Source organism: Macrobrachium nipponense, chromosome 24 (assembly GCF_015104395.2).
Source record: "Macrobrachium nipponense isolate FS-2020 chromosome 24, ASM1510439v2, whole genome shotgun sequence".
Classification (NCBI taxonomy): Eukaryota; Metazoa; Arthropoda; class Malacostraca; order Decapoda; family Palaemonidae; genus Macrobrachium; species Macrobrachium nipponense.
The window spans coordinates 61,736,541-61,757,812 of NC_061091.1; the positions used below are offsets into that span (position 1 = coordinate 61,736,541).

A 21,272-nucleotide genomic window follows, 5' to 3' on the forward strand; every position below is an offset into this window, starting at 1 on the left:
CAAGGGCATGCAGTCCTACAAACCAAAAAAACCCCTTTGCCAAACAATAAGCCATGCCTGGTGATGCCTTTGATAGAAGGCAGTGGAGGAAAAGGCACATCAGGTACCCGACCCCCTGATGTAGGGATAACAGTGGAAAAGAAGATATATATATATATATATATATATATAGATATATATATATGTGTGTGTATATATATATATATATATATATATATATATATATATATATACAGTGTTCCCCCGTATTCGCGGGGGATGTGTACCAGACACCCCCATGAATAGTTAAAACCCGCGAATAGTTAAAACCACCACTAAAAATGCTTTTACCTGCCTATCTTGAAAGTTCAGATACCAAATGTATACCTTTAATAACATCCTACTTCAAATATACCTAAAATTACTAACCTATTATTGCATTAATCTTTGAGGTTATAATTTTAATATCATTTCAAAGTCATCTTAAACATTTTACCATTAAAAATATATACCTACAGCAAATAACAGAGAGAGAGAGAGAGACCAATGAATGGCAACATCATATAACTGACCATCAAGAGTGAAATTATGAATTATTCTGAGACAGAAGAAAATAATAACGGAGAGAGAGAGAATAACTCCTAGACTCCGACTCCTTCCTCCCCTCCGCCAATTCGTATATCAAACTGTCATTTACTCCCCCGCCCACCTTCCTCCAAGTGGATAAAAAGACTGGGAATCGCTATTTTTTATTAATCTTATTAATATTTGAAAATTAGTTATAAGGTAAATAATTTATTTACACTACATAACAAATAAACATATGTAAGAGAGAGAGAGAGAGATGTTATTGTTACTGTTTAATGTCATTGAACTTAATATTATTTGTAAACTAGTACTGTATATTATTATTTTACCATAAAATGTAGTATTGTCCTTAAAGATATACTTATACATACACTTCCAGCCCAAACAGAGGGCGAGAGTTACCACTAGGACATACTAGTATCTCATGTGGCAAAAGAGAGAGAGAGAGAGAGAGGATTATCCCTATATAAAAGAGTGAAATGGATAGCTTATTGTACTTCTTTAAAATACTTTCACATATGAATTTTGAAATTAGTTATATTACTAATATTATTATGCAAAAATATTAATAAACATACACATGTACCATAGAAATTCTGTCATCTCAGTAAAAGAGAGAGAGAGAGAGAGAATTTTCATTATTTTAAGAATTGGCAACACACACTCCCCCCCCTCCTGATTTGACAGTTGTTGGACCACAGCCAACTCAACTTGGCTACTTAGATTTAAAGACAAGACGCGGGGTAAAATGCATTTTCTTTCATTCTACATAATTCTTTTTATTATAAACTAAAATCTTGCTAATTCACTTTAGTATTTTCTTTAATCAATTTATATTATTGCTGTTTACATTAATAATTAATATTTGAAAATTAGTAAATCATCATCCAAAAAAACATACATCTCTGTAAGAGAGAGAGAGAGAGAGAGAGAGGAGAGAGAGAGAGAGGAGAGAGGAAGGAGAGAGAGAGAGAGAATGGAAAGATTATCGTAGTATTTGTAAAATACTGTCACATATAATTTTTGTCATTACAGTTATTATTATTATTATTATTATTATTATTATTATTATTATTATTATTATATTATTATTATCACATCATATAAAAATATTAATAAGCCATCATTATAACATACCTGTACCATAAAAATAAAAAATCTCATCTCAGCTAAAAAGAGAGAGAGAGAGGAGAGAGAGAGAGAGAGGAGAGAGAGAGAGAGAGAGAGACCTGGAGTTCGAAGAACTAAATCTTACTTATTCACTGTTGTATTTTCTTTATGAAGTGATAGCTCTTTACATTAATATTAATATTTGAAAATAGTAAATCATTTATCATACAAAAAGCATACATCTCTGTAAGAGAGAGAGCGAGAATTATTAGTTATTATGTGACATCATTTAATCTTGTTAAACTCACTAATACAGCATTGATCATATTAATATTTTAAAATTAGTAAATCATTTTTGTATCATAAAAATGTTTTTAGGCAGGAAAATAACATCAAAATACACTAATTAGTGATTATTTATTGTCGGAAAATCCCGCAAATAGGCGAATTCACCGCAAATAATGTGTAGATATGGTCCAGAGAAAAATTTCGCGAATGCCGGAGAACGCGAATATGGGGGCCCTACTATATATATATACATATATATATAATATATATATAGATATATATAATATATATATATATATATTATATATATATTATACTATATATATATAGATATATATAATATATATATATGGGGGATATATATATATCTATATTAGATATATGATATAATTTTAAAAAATATATATAATATATATAATATATATCTTATAATATATATATATTTCTAATATATATATCTATATATATATATATATATATATATATATAGATATATATATATAGTATATATATATAGATAGATATGATATATATATATATATATATATATATATATATATAGAATTAATTTTATATATAATATTATATATAGGTAATATACTTATAGATATATCTTATATAGATAGATATAGATCTATATATATCATAGATAGTATATAGATATATATATATATATATATATGCTACTATATATATATATATATATATATATATATATAGATATCGAGATATATATATATATATATATAGATATAGATATAGATATATATATATATATATAGATACATATATATATAGATATAATATATCATATATATATATATATATAATATATATAGATATATTATATATATATATATCTATAGATATACATTATATATATATATATATCTATATATATATATATATATATATAATATATATATATATATATATATATATATATAGATATATAATATATATATAATATATATAGATAAGATATATAGATATAGAATATATATATTATATATATAATATATATAAGATATATAGGATATATATATATATATATATATACTATATATATATATATATATATATATATATATATATATTTATATATATAGGGGCTTGTGCCTTGTATGATAAGGCGCCCTATGAGGTAATGTTAGACTAGCGATAATCTATACGCTAAGTCGGTTGGTATTGCACTTCCATCTTCAATGGAGTGTCTGGGGTTTTTGTAGATCACTTACGAAGTCGGTATTATCTTTACGACGATGTGTTAAACTCATGGTTCGGTGAGGTTCTTGTAGAAAACAAAACAAGGTTATAAAAATAGTATATTCTCTGAAGTTTTACATGATGAAGATCAGGTATGATCGTACAAGTCTTCTATGACGATAGCTTGATCGCTTCTGCCAATGATGATGGCTAAATCCTATTCCTCTACATGATAAAGCTTAGGTAAAGAGGTACAGGTCTTCTAATAACGATAGCTAACTCTGTTCTGCTTGTCTACCATCTCTGTTACAAGTTATGAAGGAACAGACAGTAGTTCGAAACATGAAAAACCAAATATATCAGATAACATAGTTTCATACGAACACACAATCGAATGAGACACGCTACAGATCACGTAGGCCGTTTGAATAATAGGTCGGGGTAGTTGTCTCAAGCAGGGAGCTTGGACTAATGTTTATAAACAATTGAATGACTACAGGTGACGGCATGTTATCTAGCCTACATACTTATTGTATACGTCATCTTTAGCGTCTCTAGTCTGATCACATTCCTGCAAGCAATCTGGTTGACCTCTTTAGTTTTTAGACTTTTATATATATGGACTAAACATTCCATATTTTATTATGTAAACACTTACATTAGCTCGGTCAGCTACCAAAACCAACTACTGAATATTACTCAAACTTGACTTGCATTTGACTTATAGGAGTGTGATACAGACACTATGTGAATATATATATATATATATATATATATATATATATATATATATATATATATAAGTAAATAAAAATTCATTGTGTACATGAATTGATTCAAGTAATAAAATATAAAACAATGATATTGGTAAATAATAGTGATCACATGATATATATAATGATACAGTTTTTCACTTCATCTCATTAAGATACATATGCTACAGAAAATACTAATGTACTCTGATAATTGCATAGAATGAAGATTAACATGATAAAAATCATATTTTAACTGATAAAAAAGTTCATATATGAATTGATAAATTATTAATGTTTATGCTGATTGAGTCGTTGATTTTTATGCTAATGTTATATATCTGATTCATTAATCAATATACTAACTCATAAATAACTGCAGATATTGGGAAGATAAAAGGTAACAGATTGATTATAGGCTACCTGATTTGTTTATACATTGGTATATGGATTCATATAATTATGATTAATATATGTGCACTTTAAATAGATTCCTACTGCGTACACGCAAAGATATATTTAGATTCTGTTATTTATGATCATTTATATAAGAGATTCCTATTGCGTACACGCAAAGATATATTTCGACTCTGTTATTTATGATCAATTATATATAGGATACATGATACTTTATATATATAGGATACATGACCGAGGTTATACTACTTCACTTTCAACTAGCTTTCGAACAACTTTTCGTCCATTACACAGTTCCAGACAACCACCTATAGCCAATTGAAACGGCCTTTTTCAATGGTTAAAACAAGGGGAAAATTTGCCTGGGCGGGTCCAACGTTCTATTTTTGCGCTCATACTTATTCTCTGCATCCTAAGCTACACGATTACGTTCGCGATGAATAGATCATCCCAGCACGAGTCCTTCGCCAGCAAAGTAGAGTTGAATATCCTTCGGGTCGTAATTGTCGGAAGTATGTCCCTTTTTGTAGTCGATTCCGACAGTAGCCGGAGCATTCCGCATTAAAACGAGATTAACGACGAGATACGGTGTCGGTCGAAGAAGTCCATGAAATTCCTTTCACATTGTAGGCTGTTGTTACTTGACTGTAGTCGTCCGCTGCGACGAACGATTTTTTGAAGTTGCGATGTGAAACTCTCGTACTGCAGGATACTGTAACCAGGTTCCATTAATCAGCCTGCAAGTGAAATTATACTTGTCACAAGGGCAAAGTAAATTCAGACGACATCCAAATACAGGGGTAGGGGAGAGAGCCATTTAGACCAGACTTAACCACATGAATTCGCTGATATTTGGAATTCAGAAGAGTCCGCTGTACAAACTTTTTTATCCATGGCATTAACAATGAGTGAACCTATCCAGGTCTATGATGATCGTAAAAATATCCATAATTATAAAAAATAAATAGATATCAATACGAATCTCAAAGAAAATTCGATATTACTGTAGTAAGTTACTAGACAAAGAAGTGGAAAATGGAGCTATTTGTAAGATTGCCAGGCAGCATAAGAGTCAAAGAGAATATTAATCATGATTCTATGTGCCCAACCTAACAAAAGTTTCATATTCAATTTTCTCGTGCGCATCCTCTGAGGTTAATTTTTTAAAAACTTTATTAATAGGTAGGAGATGCAACGAAAAAAACCCACTATGTAACAATAATTTCTAAATAAACTTTGGGTTTTCCAAGAAAATGTGACATTTTCCATGAATGTTTTACTGAATTGTAATAGGCTAATGTTACAAGTAAATATTTCATATTCATATCGTGATACTTCCAAATGTCTATGAGGTTCAGAAAAATTAATTCATTTTGATGTTATAGAAATTCTATTTCCTTATTTTGTTTATTAATTTTAAAATGATTGCAAGTTGTATTGCGCACACCGATAGACACTTGTACCTAACGTCTGCCTTGCCCATGAGAAGTTCGGGCTAGGCATTCCTTTCTCCAGTCAATCTGCTTTGCAATCGCGAGATGAAGCCTGTGTAAGCAGATTATTGAGGTTAAAAAGGAACAAATGCTGATACGGCAATGATGACGTCGTCACTTGGCAGGAGATTGCTCTCAGCCAGCTAAGAGTTACGTTACTTGCTGTAAGAGATACGACTTTAGTATTTTCAAATGATATTTTTAGTGTTTTTAATTCTCCACCCACATGAGAGAATGTCTGAAAAAAAACAACAGTACCAAAATTGAACAATATTAGTTTCATGTTGGCATTATGTTAAATAAATATTCCTTATTCAAACTATATGAAAAAAGGTTTCCATACAAATTCTATATATATTATTAGCCCTGTATAAGATTCATATAGGATTATTCCATAGATAACATTTTCACTTCTAGACTTCCTGACTTTAAAATCTCTTTTATTTTATTTTATTTATTTTATTTTATTATTATTTTATTTATTTATTTATTTATTTAATTTTTTTTTCATTGACTACGAAAATTAAATCACCGGGACAGACAATATGTCAGTAGGTTTTTTGGTATGTGTTTGAACTTTTAGCTTATTTGTCATTACTAAAGCGTTAAGTTAGAGTTCAAATCTTTACGCATATATATTAGATATTTAATTAACCTATGGTTACGTTTTGCTTATTGATTTTATCGTGATTCCGTTTTATTATAATTTGTAACCCTTCCGATTCTTACGAGTATTATATTGACTCCACTTGTATCCATATTTATCTTATTTTTTTATATTTATTTATTTATATATTTTTTTTATATAATCTTTGATAAATTAATGGTTGGCTTGAATATGTGGAAAAGTGTTCTAGCGGCGTACCGTATAAGGCTACTTGCGGCATCAATTCTATAGATACAAGATATCAATGATAAAGGTATTTAAAACCGCGAGAACCGCTATAATCCAGTTCGGATCCAACATCACGAGTTGTAACTCGTAAGACATTGACACTTCCTATTTAATTATCCGTTATTCTACCAAACCGATTGACTCTGGGTGATAAAATATATTATTGGTTTTCTTAATGGAAAGGAATTCACACAACGTGTTAAGGAGATTATTATTGATTTACACACCCGAGTCACAGATTATTATGTGTTGAATTCCATATTTACTGATTTAGCACTCATAAATATTCCTAACGCACTCAATTGCGGTGTTTGTTTTTAGTGCTATTAATTCTATATAACGTGTCAAGGAACTATTAACACTAAGAAGTGTGTTTATTCCCTCTGTCAGACTCGTAATTCTGTTAATAATTCTACGTATATTCTTTCAAGGATTGATTTGGCACAGGATAGGCTCCTAAACTGACAGGTGTCTTAGTGTGTCCCTTGTCTTCATGACACGTGTTACAATCAGTTATGTGCTTTTTATATCTGTAAGCATTGTAGGCCAGTAAAATAGTGATTTGGCTTTCTGTGACATAGTAGAGAACCCTGGATGACGGAATGCAACCAGTTTATGACGATTGGTATGAAAGAGATTATTATTACTACCTGGTCGTTAGTCATCTGCTGTGTTCTTCGGGTTTTCCTCGTCACAGACCTACATAATTACATTTGATTACATTATTCTGTACACATACTTAAATATACTTTTGCTTTAAGGTTTCTGCTCGAAGTGTGTATTGTTTTTGCTTAGCCGCTGACCCTGTTTCCGTTTCGAAGTGTTTATTGTTTGGGTTATGTCTGTTGACGCTTGCTTTGTTCAGTTCGTAACAGTTCTGCGCTCCGACCCAGATATTCAATGCTCGCGATCTCTTGGGTTAAGGAATTTTCTTGTTTAGATACGGTTTTAACAATAGGCACGGATGTTTCTATATCTTTTAGTCCAATTAATGGTTCTTTGCTGTATGGTGCGGATTGCGGGATAATGCGTCAGCTATGATAATTGCTTGCCCAGGTAGATATCTTAACTTGGCTCCAAAGACCTGAATGATCATTTGTCACCGAGTTCCTTTGGACTGTGATTAAAGCCTTTGAAAAACTCAGTAAAGGACTCATGTTCGGTAAGGACTTTATCAGGATAGCCATAGATTATGAACTTAAAATGTACTAGTGTTAAAGATACCTAGCCCTTCCTTGCCTATTATGTATATTTACTTTAGAGGGCTTTAGTTTACGTGAATAAAAAGCTATAGGGAAGAACTGTTTATCATATTACTGAAGTAATACCCTCTTACCCCTTGGTCTGAGGCGTCTGTTGCAATAAAAAAAAAAAAAAAATTTCCTTATTAAGTCAGGGATTTTTTAAGTTAGGTAAGCTGCATTTTCCGCTTTTTTAAGATATTGAACGCCTGTTGATGCTTTTCAGACCATAATAAATCTACGCTCTTCTTCGTAAGATCTGTTAAAGGAGCTGTCATGATTGAAGAGTTACATATTTGCATACGATTGTAATACCCACTACAGCGCAAAAGTGCTGTATCCCCCTTTTACGTTAATAAGTACCGCCGGAAAGTTATGAATAGCCGCACCTACCATGGACTACTTTTAAGACCTTGACCAGACACATAAAACCTAGATAAACATGTTCGGTTTTAAAAAACTCACATTTAGATATTTTACTCTGAGATTATTTGTCTTTGTCTCTGTAGCACTAGCTCTACTTTATGTGGAATGTACTTCTAAGGTATTAGAAAAGATTACAAGATCATCCATATAGGCATGTAGGGTATCCCCTAAAAATCTCCAAACACTATATTGTAATTTGGGGTGCAAAACGTAAGCCTGAGAAGGCATACGTAAAAATTGATAATGTCCCCCTGAGTGTGCTGAAAACGGTGTATGACGGTACAATCACTTAGGTAATGGTATCTGGTAAAAGCATTTAAGTAAGTCCAAGTTGGTGAAAAAAAAATTTATTCTAACCTAACAGAGATAAGATGTCGTCGGTACATCGCACTGGAAACTATCGGAAGTCGTTTCCTTGTTTAAGCGACAGTAATCTGCGCAGATACGCCAAGTCCGATCTTTTATGGCATGACGTTTGAGGGAAAAATTATATGGGCTATTTGATTTCCTAATGACTCCTATTACTAACTTTTTTCAACTTCGTCATTTATCTCTATTTTGAAATTTCGTTGAGAGTCTACACGAAGGTACGTATATAGCTTTATGTTTGTCCTTAGACCGTATTTTGTGTTAAATTACATCCGTTTTTTCCAGAGATCACTCGCCAGTGGAGAAACTTCCTGGTATTCAGGTAAAAGATAAAAAAAAATTTTCTGCTGAATCACCTCTGCTTGAATGACTTTACGGATATTACTTAGATAGATTATCAGAGAGATTCATCCACGACTGGTTGGGCGTGATTAAAAATTAGCAACAATAAAAAATGCGATATTTATAACTTCCGTATCCACGATATGTATACTTTTAGGGCTTTGTTCGCGGAAATCGTTATATTTCAGAGTGTCGGGAAGGATTAAAAATTTCATTTCCCAGCAAAGTCTTTTTACACGCACTAAGACATTCGAGGGTGCATGCTTCTCGAGATTTTTGCGTGCAAAGTACGACTGCGGTTGTGGGAGAATTCTGTTGGGTCATTTGAACAATGTTACGATTTATGAGACAAATGTATAGTTCCTTTATATAAGTTATTATTTGATTAACTGTCTCATTTTTGTTCAAACGGATTTTAATATGTTTGAAGGTTTATAGGATTTTCCTTTGATAAACACGCCTTATTTTGCAGGATGTAAGATAATATTTTGTATACCCCTAGATGGATCTTACAATTACACTACATACAGATCAACGTTTTTTTTATCTATAGAGGTATCTGTAAACGCTCGCTTATCCGGACTTCTCATTAGGGAAGTTCGAACAACAGACGGTGAGTCCGTAAATACTGGTAATTAATTGTACTAAAGGAATAAATAAGATATTCTAATTTTTACGGCGCGTACAGTCGGGCTTAATCCACCAGTATTTATTATAACTTAATGTATTAAAATTAAAACGAAAACCTGCTCTGATTACTTATACGGTCGTGTGTTTCATAGGAAAAAATAAAAATTTCTTTTTAGTTCAAAAAGATATCGTATGTATGAACCAACATCGCTTTTCCCCACTCTGCTAGAGTCGCTTATTGTGTGGAATTTGCTTTGCTTTGAACACTTCGGCAGTTTTTCGACTGACCTTGACCGCTTGACTAGGTGACAGTCACCGAGTTTGCTTGTTTGTTGATTCTGAACGGGCTACTGTTTCTATTTCTTTTTGTAATAATTAGGATCCTTCTCTTTATTACCATCGGCCAACGTATTGTGTGTTTTTAGCATTATGTTGCTGGTTACGTATAAAGCAATGAATGATAGAACATTAGGAACTGAGCGAATTACTAATAAGACAAGTTATCTCTACTGTATTCAATTTTAACTGTTTGTACTTCATTCTTTGCTAAAATTTGAAATAGTGAGGGATCCTGGTCAGCGCGTTTAGCCTGATGAAAGTTTTTTACAGACATGTTATTCCTTGCAATCCAGCCATATTTTTAAAGTTAAGTTGAGTCATTGAGGTTCTTATGATATATAACTCAAAAAACTAAAGGCTAAAACTGCGATCGGGAATTGCAAAGGAGCATTTATTGTCATGACCCGAAATAGTGTTACCTCTAATTTATATAGATTTGTACGGGTGTTCCACTTGTTTTTTTGTGTGTTTTCTAATCACTACGGTGCTTAACGACCCTATCCATGCATCTGTATAAATACAGACGTCCACTGCGTAAACGCATATTCACTGTTTAATATGATTTGTTACGTAAGGGATTAATAATCACCCAAAATGATAAAATTAACATAGTATATGATTATGATATCAGTAGAACTTCTGGAAACAGACACTCAAAGATAAAAAAAACTCGCAGTAGCGAAATCTCAATGATGTAGATAATTTCTGTAAAAAAGTAAGATTAAGAATGTCTCGTAACTTCAGCCACAGGAATAACGAAATTCGACCTGCAAAGGAAACACTCAAAGTTACTCCAAATGAATAAAAGTTGTACTTAGCTTGCTTTTGTGGGAAGTCACGGTGTTCCGATAACGACACACGGCCCTTGGCCTCCTTCTCTATTTAGCGGATGACCTGGTTTGGCTTCAGTTTCCCCCAGTGCGCGTTGTTTCGATGATTCGAGCCCTTGAAAGATCGATGCTGCAGACGCGTTCGGTTTGTTTCTTGGAGTGCCGGAAACGCTCACTAACGATGTTTTCTTGAATGATTCTAATGAGAGACGAAGCTTCCGTTGCCGTAGGAAAAGGACACGTCGGTTTTGTTTCTTGAAGTTATTCACTAAACGATGATACTAAGTTGCTTGACGAATCTTGTTGTTTTCTGAAGTCGCTCTCTAACGATGATACTAGGTTGCTTGACGAATCTGCTGCTTCCGTCGTCGTTGACTCTTCTTATGATACATGATTTATTATTCTGGTTTTTTCTTCGTAGGACGTTGTAGAGTTCTTCTGGTCCGCTGCCACCAAATATTAGGGCTTGTGCCTTGTATGATAAGGCGCCCTATGAGGTAATGTTAGACTAGCGATAATCTATACGCTAAGTCGGTTGGTATTGCACTTCCATCTTCAATGGAGTGTCTGGGGTTTTGTAGACACTTACGAAGTCGGTATTATCTTTACGACGAGGTGTTAAACTCATGGTTCGGTGAGGTTCTTGTAGAAAAACACAAGGTATAAAAAATAGTATATTCTTCTGAAGTTTTACATGATGAGATCAGGTATGATCGTACAAGTCTTCTATGACGATAGCTTGATCGCTTCTGCCAATGATGATGGCTAATCCTATTCCTCTACATGATAAAGCTTAGGTAAAGAGGTACAGGTCTTCTAATAACGATAGCTAACTCTGTTCTGCTTGTCTACCATCTCTGTTACAAGTTATGAAGGAACAGACAGTAGTTCGAACATATGAACATACTATCAGATAACATAGTTTTCATACGAACACACAATCGAATGAGACACGCTACAGATCACGTAGGCCGTTTGAAATAATAGGTCGGGGTAGTTGTCTCAAGCAGGGAGCTTGGACTATGTTTAAACAATTGAATGACTACAGGTGACGGCATGTTATCTTAGCCTACATACTTATTGTATACGTCATCTTTAGCGTCTCTAGTCTGATCACATTCCTGCAACGCAATCTGGTTGAACCTCTTTAGTTTTAGACTTTTATATAGTATGGACTAACATTCCATATTTTTATTATGTAACACTTACATATATATATTTATATACATATCTATATATATATATATATATACATATATATATATATATATGTATATATATATATATATATATATATATATACTATATATATATTATATATATATTATATACATATCTATATATATATATATATACTATATATATATATATATATATATAGTATATATATATATATATATATATATATATATATATAGGCAATCCTTGGCTTACGACAGGGGTTCCGTTCTTGAGACACGTTGTAAGCCGAAAATCGTCGTAAGCCAGAAAATCATAAAAAATTCCAAGAAAACTTTACTTTTAATGCTTTGGCTGTATTAAAAACCAAGTAAACTGCATCATTATTGCATTTTTTATTAAAAAAAAACCTTCAAATATTGATTATTTTGCATTTTTGGAGTCATATTTCTTCCGTCAGATGGGCGTCGCAAGCGCCGTCACCCTGGAACATGCGTCGTAAACATGAAAATAATTTCTGATAAATATAATTGAAAAGCGTTGTAACCTCGGAGCGTTGTAAGCCGGATACTGCCTGTATATATATACAGTAGTACCTCGTACTTCGAACTTAATCCGTTCCTGAAGGCTGTTCGAAGTACAGTTTGTTCGAAATATGAAACAAATATCCCCATAAGAAATATAGGAAGACAGCCAATCCAAAATGTCCCCCTTTTCACATTTTTTCTATTATTAATGTGTTCAAAAGTTAAATTAAGAGTGTAAAGTAATTTTCTAAATTTTATTTTTTCTATCTACGATAGAAAAATGGTGCCGGCCGGCTGGGGGATGGAGGGAGGAGAGACGGGAACCCTCTGAGCAAACCGAATTGGTTGCAGTATGCAAAGATTGATAAAATCAATTTTATTCACAAATTAGGTACAAAGACAATCAAAGGAATCGACAGTGTGTGTGTCCGATTGTGTCAGAGAGAGAGAGAGAGAGTAATCAGCGTGTTTACACTTGGATCTTAAGTGCACGAAAGAGATTAATTATGCCACAATACATCAACTTACTGTTGGCAAATGGCAGACTTTTAAAACAAACATGAGAACTTTGCAAAAAAAAATAAGTAATAAGTAAAGAATGCAAGAAAAGGAAAGAGATAAAATAACTTTTCACAAGGAAGCCATTTAAACAAACAATCGAAGGTATGCAGAAGCTGAAAGTGGCGCCAGTTTGTTTATCACACAGCTGAGTTACTTTTACAGTAGTAAAGTATCGTAACAAGCATTTGTCACTAGATTGGTATTTTACCGTAACAAAAATAAAAGTGATTTGGGCAAATCAAGTGTAAGTGAAAGAAATGGGTGAATAATCATCCCAGATCAGCTGATAAGTCAGTGGGAAGCATCTCTCTCTCTCTCTCTCTCTCTCTCTCTCTCTCTCTCTTCTCTCTCTCTTGTAATACTCAGCGCTCCGAACACTGACTCGAGCAAGTTTTTTTTTCTTCACTGTATTGCATTTGTTTACATGTTATCATTATATTGAATTTATTGTGAAATAACATTTTATTTCTATGCGAATTAGTACTGCTTTTACGTACATATTTTACTATCTCTTCTCTCCTCAACAATACCACGATGCAAGATAACTTATAATCTTTCATTCATTATTCCTCAAAAATATAAAAGCTCCCTCCTTCTACCTCAAGTTAGCTGTGTATCACCGCAATGACGAATGATTTTGTTAATAATGTTAATAATTTGTGCTAAATTTTATTGTGAAAAGCTTTGTTCTTTCATTTACTATTTTGTTAATGTTGTTCAACTAGACCATCTTACTCGGCGCACCGGACACAGACTCAATTAAGCCTTTTTTTCTGTATTGCATTTGATTGTTTTCATATTTTATGATTACAGTAAATTCATTGGGAAATTCCCTTGTTATGTGAATTGTTATTGCTTTTCCATACATTTAGTAATATTTTAACTCTCTCTTCTCCTTCTCTCCTCAACATATCAATGCTCCCTCTTTCAGTCTCAAGTCAGCTGGGCGTGACGTCACCGCAATTACATACGATTTTATACATCTTTTATGCTAAATGTTATATTGAAAGCTATATTTTATATTAAATGCTTTATACTTTTATCTATTTTGTCGAATATTGTTATCATTAAACTATATATTATAAATGAAAATTTTTTTAATACAGTTTAACTTGTAAGAATCAGTAGGCCGTCGAATACAAGTACGCATAAACTAGATAATCAGTCAGCTCGAAGTACGGGCATTTGTTCGACAAATGATACAGAAAAACGGAAAGTTCAACATAAGAAACGTTCGACAAACGAGGTACCACTGTATATAATAATATATATATATATATATATATATATATAATATATATATATATATATATATATATATATATCGGGGAGGCACAAAACTGAATATGGTAACGTGACCTACTGGAAATCTTTAATCTACTCACAAGACAATTGCAAAAATTAATTTGGGCACTGAATTAAACTCTGAACTACAAAAATAACTTTATTTTACTAGAGGAAAAACAAAAATCTAACTATCGCCAGCAGTTAGAAAGACTGAAATCGTTAATTAAAACTTGATACAGAAAACGGACTGTCTAGAACAAGATCCCAGGAAACTGAACCATTCCCACAAGTGAAACAAAAAAAATAAAAGAGACATTTCTCGTCATACTTTGACATTAATTCCACAAAAATTGAATAGCCATGCAGTAAATCAATTAGTCTCTTCAACACGTTAAACACCATTGTGAATTATCAATACTAGATAATAATTCGGCTCATAGAGGTCGAGAGAACAACAGTTAAAGAGTTCCTCTCAGAAAGAAACATAATTCTTATTTCTTATTAACACACTTGTCAAAATAATAACAAAATAACAAATCTAATAAAGAGGACAGTGATACATTTCACCAACAAGTGCACAAAAAGAGAATAATAATAATTTCTCATGTATCTCTCATGAGAAAGAAAGAGGTTTTCTGCCACTTCACACGTCATCTCAAATAGTTCGAGATGCTGAAAAGGAATTCATTAATGAAAGTCCCAACAACTCTCACCTCTGATGTCCATGATAATAGTTTCGTGTGGTTGTCACGCACCCTTCATCTTCAAGGAAAAACTGGGTGAATAATCCCCCAAAAATGATATGATACAGTGGAGGTAAAATATGACACAAACGAACGAGCATTCTCGTAAAACCACTCCCTATTTAATATGTCATGGGAGTGTAACGAGTTCGTTGTGCAAAACCGATTGTGTAATAACACATCAATTGTTTCATAATTCCTGATCTACACATAATAGAGTTTTCTACATTTTATATTCTCCTTGTTAGGAAGGTAATCTATTTTAAATGACATTTATCTCTCACTGGTTCCGCCCAAAGAAACAAATGCACACACGAACACAATGTTCGAGGGATTTTCCATGCAATCTCATGTTTTGTCAATGCGACCTCTGAGACAGTAGATTCTTCTTAACAAAGAACATTGACTTTTGTTTCTGCGAGAGCTAATGCTGATATCAATTATTTCAATGAATGTCATTGTTCACTGCATCTGTCTATTAACTATAGGTCAACAAAAATTGTAATTTAAATAGATAACATATATATATATATATATATATATATATATATATATATATATATATATATATGTATATATTTTGGCGAGGGTTCCATTCCCGGGGGTGTGCCGATAAGCAAAAACCACCATTAACCAAAACCTGGCGATTTATGGCGCCATAATGGCGTTTATGATGCCGATAACTGGTTATCAGTGCCATAAGCATCCTTATGGCACCATAAGGGGCCTTATGGTGCCATAACCGGAACTCGGCCCTTTATGGCACCGTAAATCACCGATTTTATGGCACTAGACAAGCGCCATAAAACCGGATCGTTAATATCCCAGTCCGCTGATGACCGGTGACTGTTAGTAATAAATTGACCCTACATTCAGTAGAAGAGAATTTTATGTTGTAGATTACTACTGATGAGTAAGCCGCAAAATAGTCATAATGGAGTTTCTTTAGACGTAACATAATACTTATCCCAACACCGATTGCTTTATTTCAACCTTAAAGTTGTCAGCATCTCTAAATACTGGTAATATGATTACAATTTAACTAGCTTTTTTGAATGTAACTGATTTCATCCTTGAATTTGTTAGACTGTTCATTCATAGTATAATTTCTTTTCATGTCTGCCAAACTCAGATTTAGGTAGGGAAATAGCAAATTAAGAAGGATATAGTAGTCATAAGTCAAGGTTATAAATTATAGTAAGACAAGATATCATTTGCAGATTGCGATCACGAGTGCCGATTGTCCAAGTGGTGGAGGAGGTACTACAAATTCAGGAACAAGTGCAACTACCCATAGGAAGCTGTACCGGTGTCCTGTGTGTCCCTATGCAGCCTTGAGCAATTCCCACTTGACCGTTCACTATCGCACACATACTGGCGAGAAACCCTACTCCTGTCCGCATTGCCCCTATGAAACCCTAACCATTAGCAATCTCAATAAACACGTTCGTCAGCATACGGGAGAGAAGCCTTATATGTGTCCATATTGTCCTTTTAGATCATCTGATAAAAGCAACTTGAACAGACATAGTTTAACTCACAGATAATGTCACACTTCATTAAAGGTTATAGTTATGTCAAAGCTTTGGTAACAATGTACTTTATTCCTCAATATTATTTGTAACTGTAACTTACTCTTGCACTTATATTTCCTTTTGATAACTCATGCTGTTAATGCAAGTCCAGAAACTCATATTCTGTAAAGTGTCAGAGAATATGTATGAAAGAAAGAATATTTTCCATTTAGTGTACTGTTACTGACTTTCAAAGCTAATTCATATCTGCCTGAAAATAAAAGAGAAGTCAGGTGTAAATGTAACTGTATACGTTTAATATACGTAATGCCTCGGAAGACTCCTGGGTAGCTCAGTGGTGAATAGATACTTATAGTATAATACTGAAGTCATCTCAGTTTTACTTAAGTCTTATGGAAATCTAAATATTTTCTTGGAATCAATTTGTGATAAGCCTGATTGGTGGTGATAGATTAGAAAGATATAAAAAAAAGTATCTGTGCTATCATATCGGACAAAAGATCAGATACTTCTTAGCTTCTGCAGACTGGAGAGGTTGGAAGGGACCATTATCCTAAAGTTGTCTTTCAGCTCACTGAAATTTTCTTAAGACTGAATATGGTGAAGGGCATTTGTTTTTATATGTTATTAGTACCAGTTTGTCAGAAATGGTTAAACAAAGTAACAAACCTTTAAAACTAGACATTCATTTTAGTGCATTTTAGCCTTTACCCTTGTCACCAAGTTTACAAGGTGTTTATATTTCCCCAATCAACACTGGTTATGAAAAAATGAATATAGTATACAGTTCACAGTTAATATCAACAGCAAACCTCAATTTATGCAACAGAAAACAGAAAACATTAAAAAGGGAGATAGGGGATTATCAGGTGATACTGTATGGGATGCAAACAGAAGAAGCTTGATGAGACCACATGTATAATGAAAAAGATTATTTTACTCAAAGGTTTTCCTGTCTCGTGCTTGATGATTCTACTCAAAATAGTTTTATCATGATACATTTCCTCCAAAGTGCGTAATGATTTTTAAAGAATAAAAATAAAAATGACAAATAATGAGTAGTGTATTTATTACCTGCTGTGTTGTAGTAATAATGACTCTGCAATTAATTCACAGTAATTTAAGTATAGCATGTGTTCTACAGTATAGATATTATGCTACATAACAAGGAATGTCAAATAACTTTAAAAATAATGCCACCAATATGATATGCCTTGCCTGAAGCAGAAAGTTTCATAGTTGATCAGTCCCAAAGGCTAAGCCCTTGGATACCAAGATGCTCAATGTCATCAGATGGTGTTTCTATGTTTATCTGCCTTCTTTAAGAACTGACTAATTAGGTAGAGTATGTACAACCATTAAAATTAGATATGGCTTTTTAAATATATTAATTTTGAATACCAAATTTAATTTCTTTTTAGCACCATGATCAGCTGTCTTTCTGGGGGGAGGCATCAAACTTCAGATCTAGTCTTGTTAAGCATTTCTTCCATTTTTTGATCAACCTTTCATGGTAAAAAGCAATCAAAGCTTGGCCACGGCAAGCAAGGTGTGTGGATAGATTAAGAACAAGTTTCAAGTTTCCAAATCCTACGTGACATGAAAATTAGAATTTTTTGCATGAGGATGGTTGGGACAAAAGGAAACATAGCACTATGCAAAGCAACATGGTGCCTACTATATCCATTAACAGTGGTCAGATACGTACACTGAAGACAATAATTTTGTTGGGAAAGGAACGTATTACTAAATGTGATAATTGAATTTTGGTGTGAATTTTCTTGGCTTCATTTTGTAAAGGTTGGATAATCTTCATCCATTGTAGTACAGTAATAGGGAGATGGTTTTTATAGCATCACCAGGTGATCCCATCACTAGGGGGATCATAAAACAAATGTACTTTCCTAGTTCTAACAAAATTATTTCTTGAGATATTTTGATGACATAGACACCGTACAACATGACCTCTTCCCAACCTTGCTGGTCCAGGTATTTAGGTGGTCAATAATGAAAAGAATGACAAGTCCAGGGAAGACAAATTTATGGAGACCACCACTACAACAGGTGGAGAAAGGAACTAATTCAACAACATATAGGACATACTGGACCACAAATGAACAAATTTGGTAAAGAAACTTGTAACAACTTTACAGAGAGGATGTGTCTTGGATCTATTAAATGCCTCAAAAACCTCAAGACTTATGGCATAAAAGGGGTGATTAGAAGTGAGCATATAGTATACTTCACCTGTTGTTCTTGCCCTATAGAAACCCTACCAATAATCCAGAGAGGAAGCACTCAGATTCTGAGTGCCTCAGAAGATCAAGTTGAGAAGTAGTTTCAGGAAAAATAAGGAATATTAATGTATAAAAAAAGCAAAACAGTGGAGCAAGTTAATTTGCAAACTCTCAAGGAACCAAGGAATGATGCCACCAGGCCCATAAGCTTTTAAAAACCCATCTTCAGAAACTTGAGTACCCTATGAATGTGGCATAGCAAAATGATCACAGAAGAGCACAGAGTTGGTTAGAAGCCGAAAGTCTAGTCAAGTGAAGTGAAATGGTCTAAAGACATGTCAGAGGTAAATGAGGAGCCAAAGAGATTAGTTTTTACAGCAGGAGAGGGAGGTCATAATGCCATTATGCTGGAAGAGTGAGGGGAACCCAGCTGTATGAACTGTACTGAGGAAAAGTATGAATTCATTCTTTAAAGAAAAACAATAAGAAGTAAAACCCAAACTATGGAGCTTATGTAGACAGCTTTATTCTGCAACAATGGCAGGTACTACATAAGTTAATTTCAGCGTGGGTCAATGTAATGGAGCTTATGATAATACTACCACGGCACTGTAAAGATTTCATTATTATTACAGTGAAAAAATATGAACTTTTATAATTTTACTTTGTAATTATTTATGTCTGGATCAATGAGTTTAGTAACCATGTGCGAAAGAAGTCGTTTTCCTAATATATTTTTCTTATAAATCTGGTTACTACTATTCTGAATAAATGGATTAAAAATTTATGCATAGTATCCCGTATTGTATACTACCTTACAATCAAAACCATTTTTATTGTGCACTACATGAAGATGTTACTATATTTACAGATGTGGGCTCCGAGTGACGATCCACACTTCAAGACTAAAGGAAGAGCAACAGAGGTTGGGAAAAATACAACAAAAATGTCATACACAAGTTCTAAGGCCCTTTCCTCAAATCAACAGCTGGCGTCGAGGCCTAATTACGATGTCAATAAAGGAGAAAACCTTCATGGATGTTTACACTGCCAGTTTAAAGCAAAGACATTATTAGAACTTCAAAGTCATATTTTTATACACTCAAGAGAAAAGCTGCGTTCTTGCCCATTTTGCTCATACAGAACTATATCAAGCAGCGACCTAAGAAAACACATTCACACTCATACTGGAGAAAAACCCCATTCATGCCCACACTGCCCCTACCAAAGTGCCAATAGCAGTAATCTTAAGAGGCATATGATTACCCATGCCAGTCATTTAGAGAAAAACTGAATAGAAACTAATAAATAATGTAAATTTGTAAATGTTTTTAATCTACAAAAATTGCAGCCCAGTTCATTGTAAATTTATGTAATAATTAAGAAAATAAAATAAAATGAAAGTGATGAGATTATGAGAAACTACATGAAAATGCTACAGAGGCACCGCAGGAAGTTCAAAGCCCATGTGTGAGGAGAGGTGGAATTATGCATATTTATTATTTTCTCGTCTGAAGTTGTTAAATGAAATTAACTGGTAAGTTTTACTTTACATTGTTTTTTTACAGACAAAAGGAAACCATTTAAAAATGTAACCCTTAAGTTCAGCAATTAAGAATAAAATTTACCATACATAAGAAAATCTTTAAATATAAATACGTAAATATCTTAAGTATTTGTTCTGTTTATTTCTAGAATATTTTAAGATGTTAATTAAAAAAATAAATATTGCAGTCTTCAGTTTTAGGTAATCAGAATCAGAAATACAAAACCATAACTTTAAATTTTTTGTGATCCCCCTACTGTTACTTAGAAAGGCTAATGGCTAAAATGCTTACACTTAATGAAAATCACACTCTAGAAAATTCAGGTAAGCTTTTATCCTGATGACCCCTGAAAAATTGCCTCCACCTTTGAAGGTGAAGGAAGTAACATACTGTCCAAGTTGGTTGAATCAGGGTGTACACATTGGGTGACCCCCTGCTGATGATGAGTTTTTGGTGCTTTCAGGAGAGATTTGCTATCCAAATGATTCTCTCCACATTAGATAATTAACAATTAAATAAAACCTTACATTCCTTCCAAAAAAATAAAAAATACAGATATACAGTATAGTAGATCACAACATATATTATGTAAATTTCCAACATCATCATCAGCAGTTTACATCAGATTTTCCTTTGATGTGGATACTAATGTGAAATGAATTCTCTCCACTGCCTTCAGTACATTTTTCTGAATTCCCATCTGATTTAGCCCTTCATATAGAAATGTCTTTTTTTTTCCACGATTTTTTGA

At 33.0% G+C, this 21,272-nt stretch overlaps 1 protein-coding gene across 7 annotated transcripts in view; it reads left to right on the forward strand.

The window, feature by feature from the left end:
- The window catches only part of LOC135205669 (zinc finger and BTB domain-containing protein 17-like), a 260,367-nt gene that overhangs the window by 214,736 nt on the left and 24,359 nt on the right, over positions 1-21,272 (forward strand). Inside the window, exon 6 of one of the 7 annotated variants that reach the window (XR_010312574.1) lies at positions 19,846-20,511. The exons of 5 other annotated variants lie outside the window; for them this stretch is intronic. Coding sequence is in view for 1 of the 2 variants with exons in the window: in XM_064236548.1 (XP_064092618.1) it covers positions 16,423-16,749 (327 nt within the window). In the remaining variant the exon portion in view is untranslated. Of the gene's footprint in view, positions 1-16,422; positions 16,827-19,845; positions 20,512-21,272 lie in introns of those variants that run through there. One more of the 7 variants, XM_064236548.1, reaches the window with a different exon arrangement.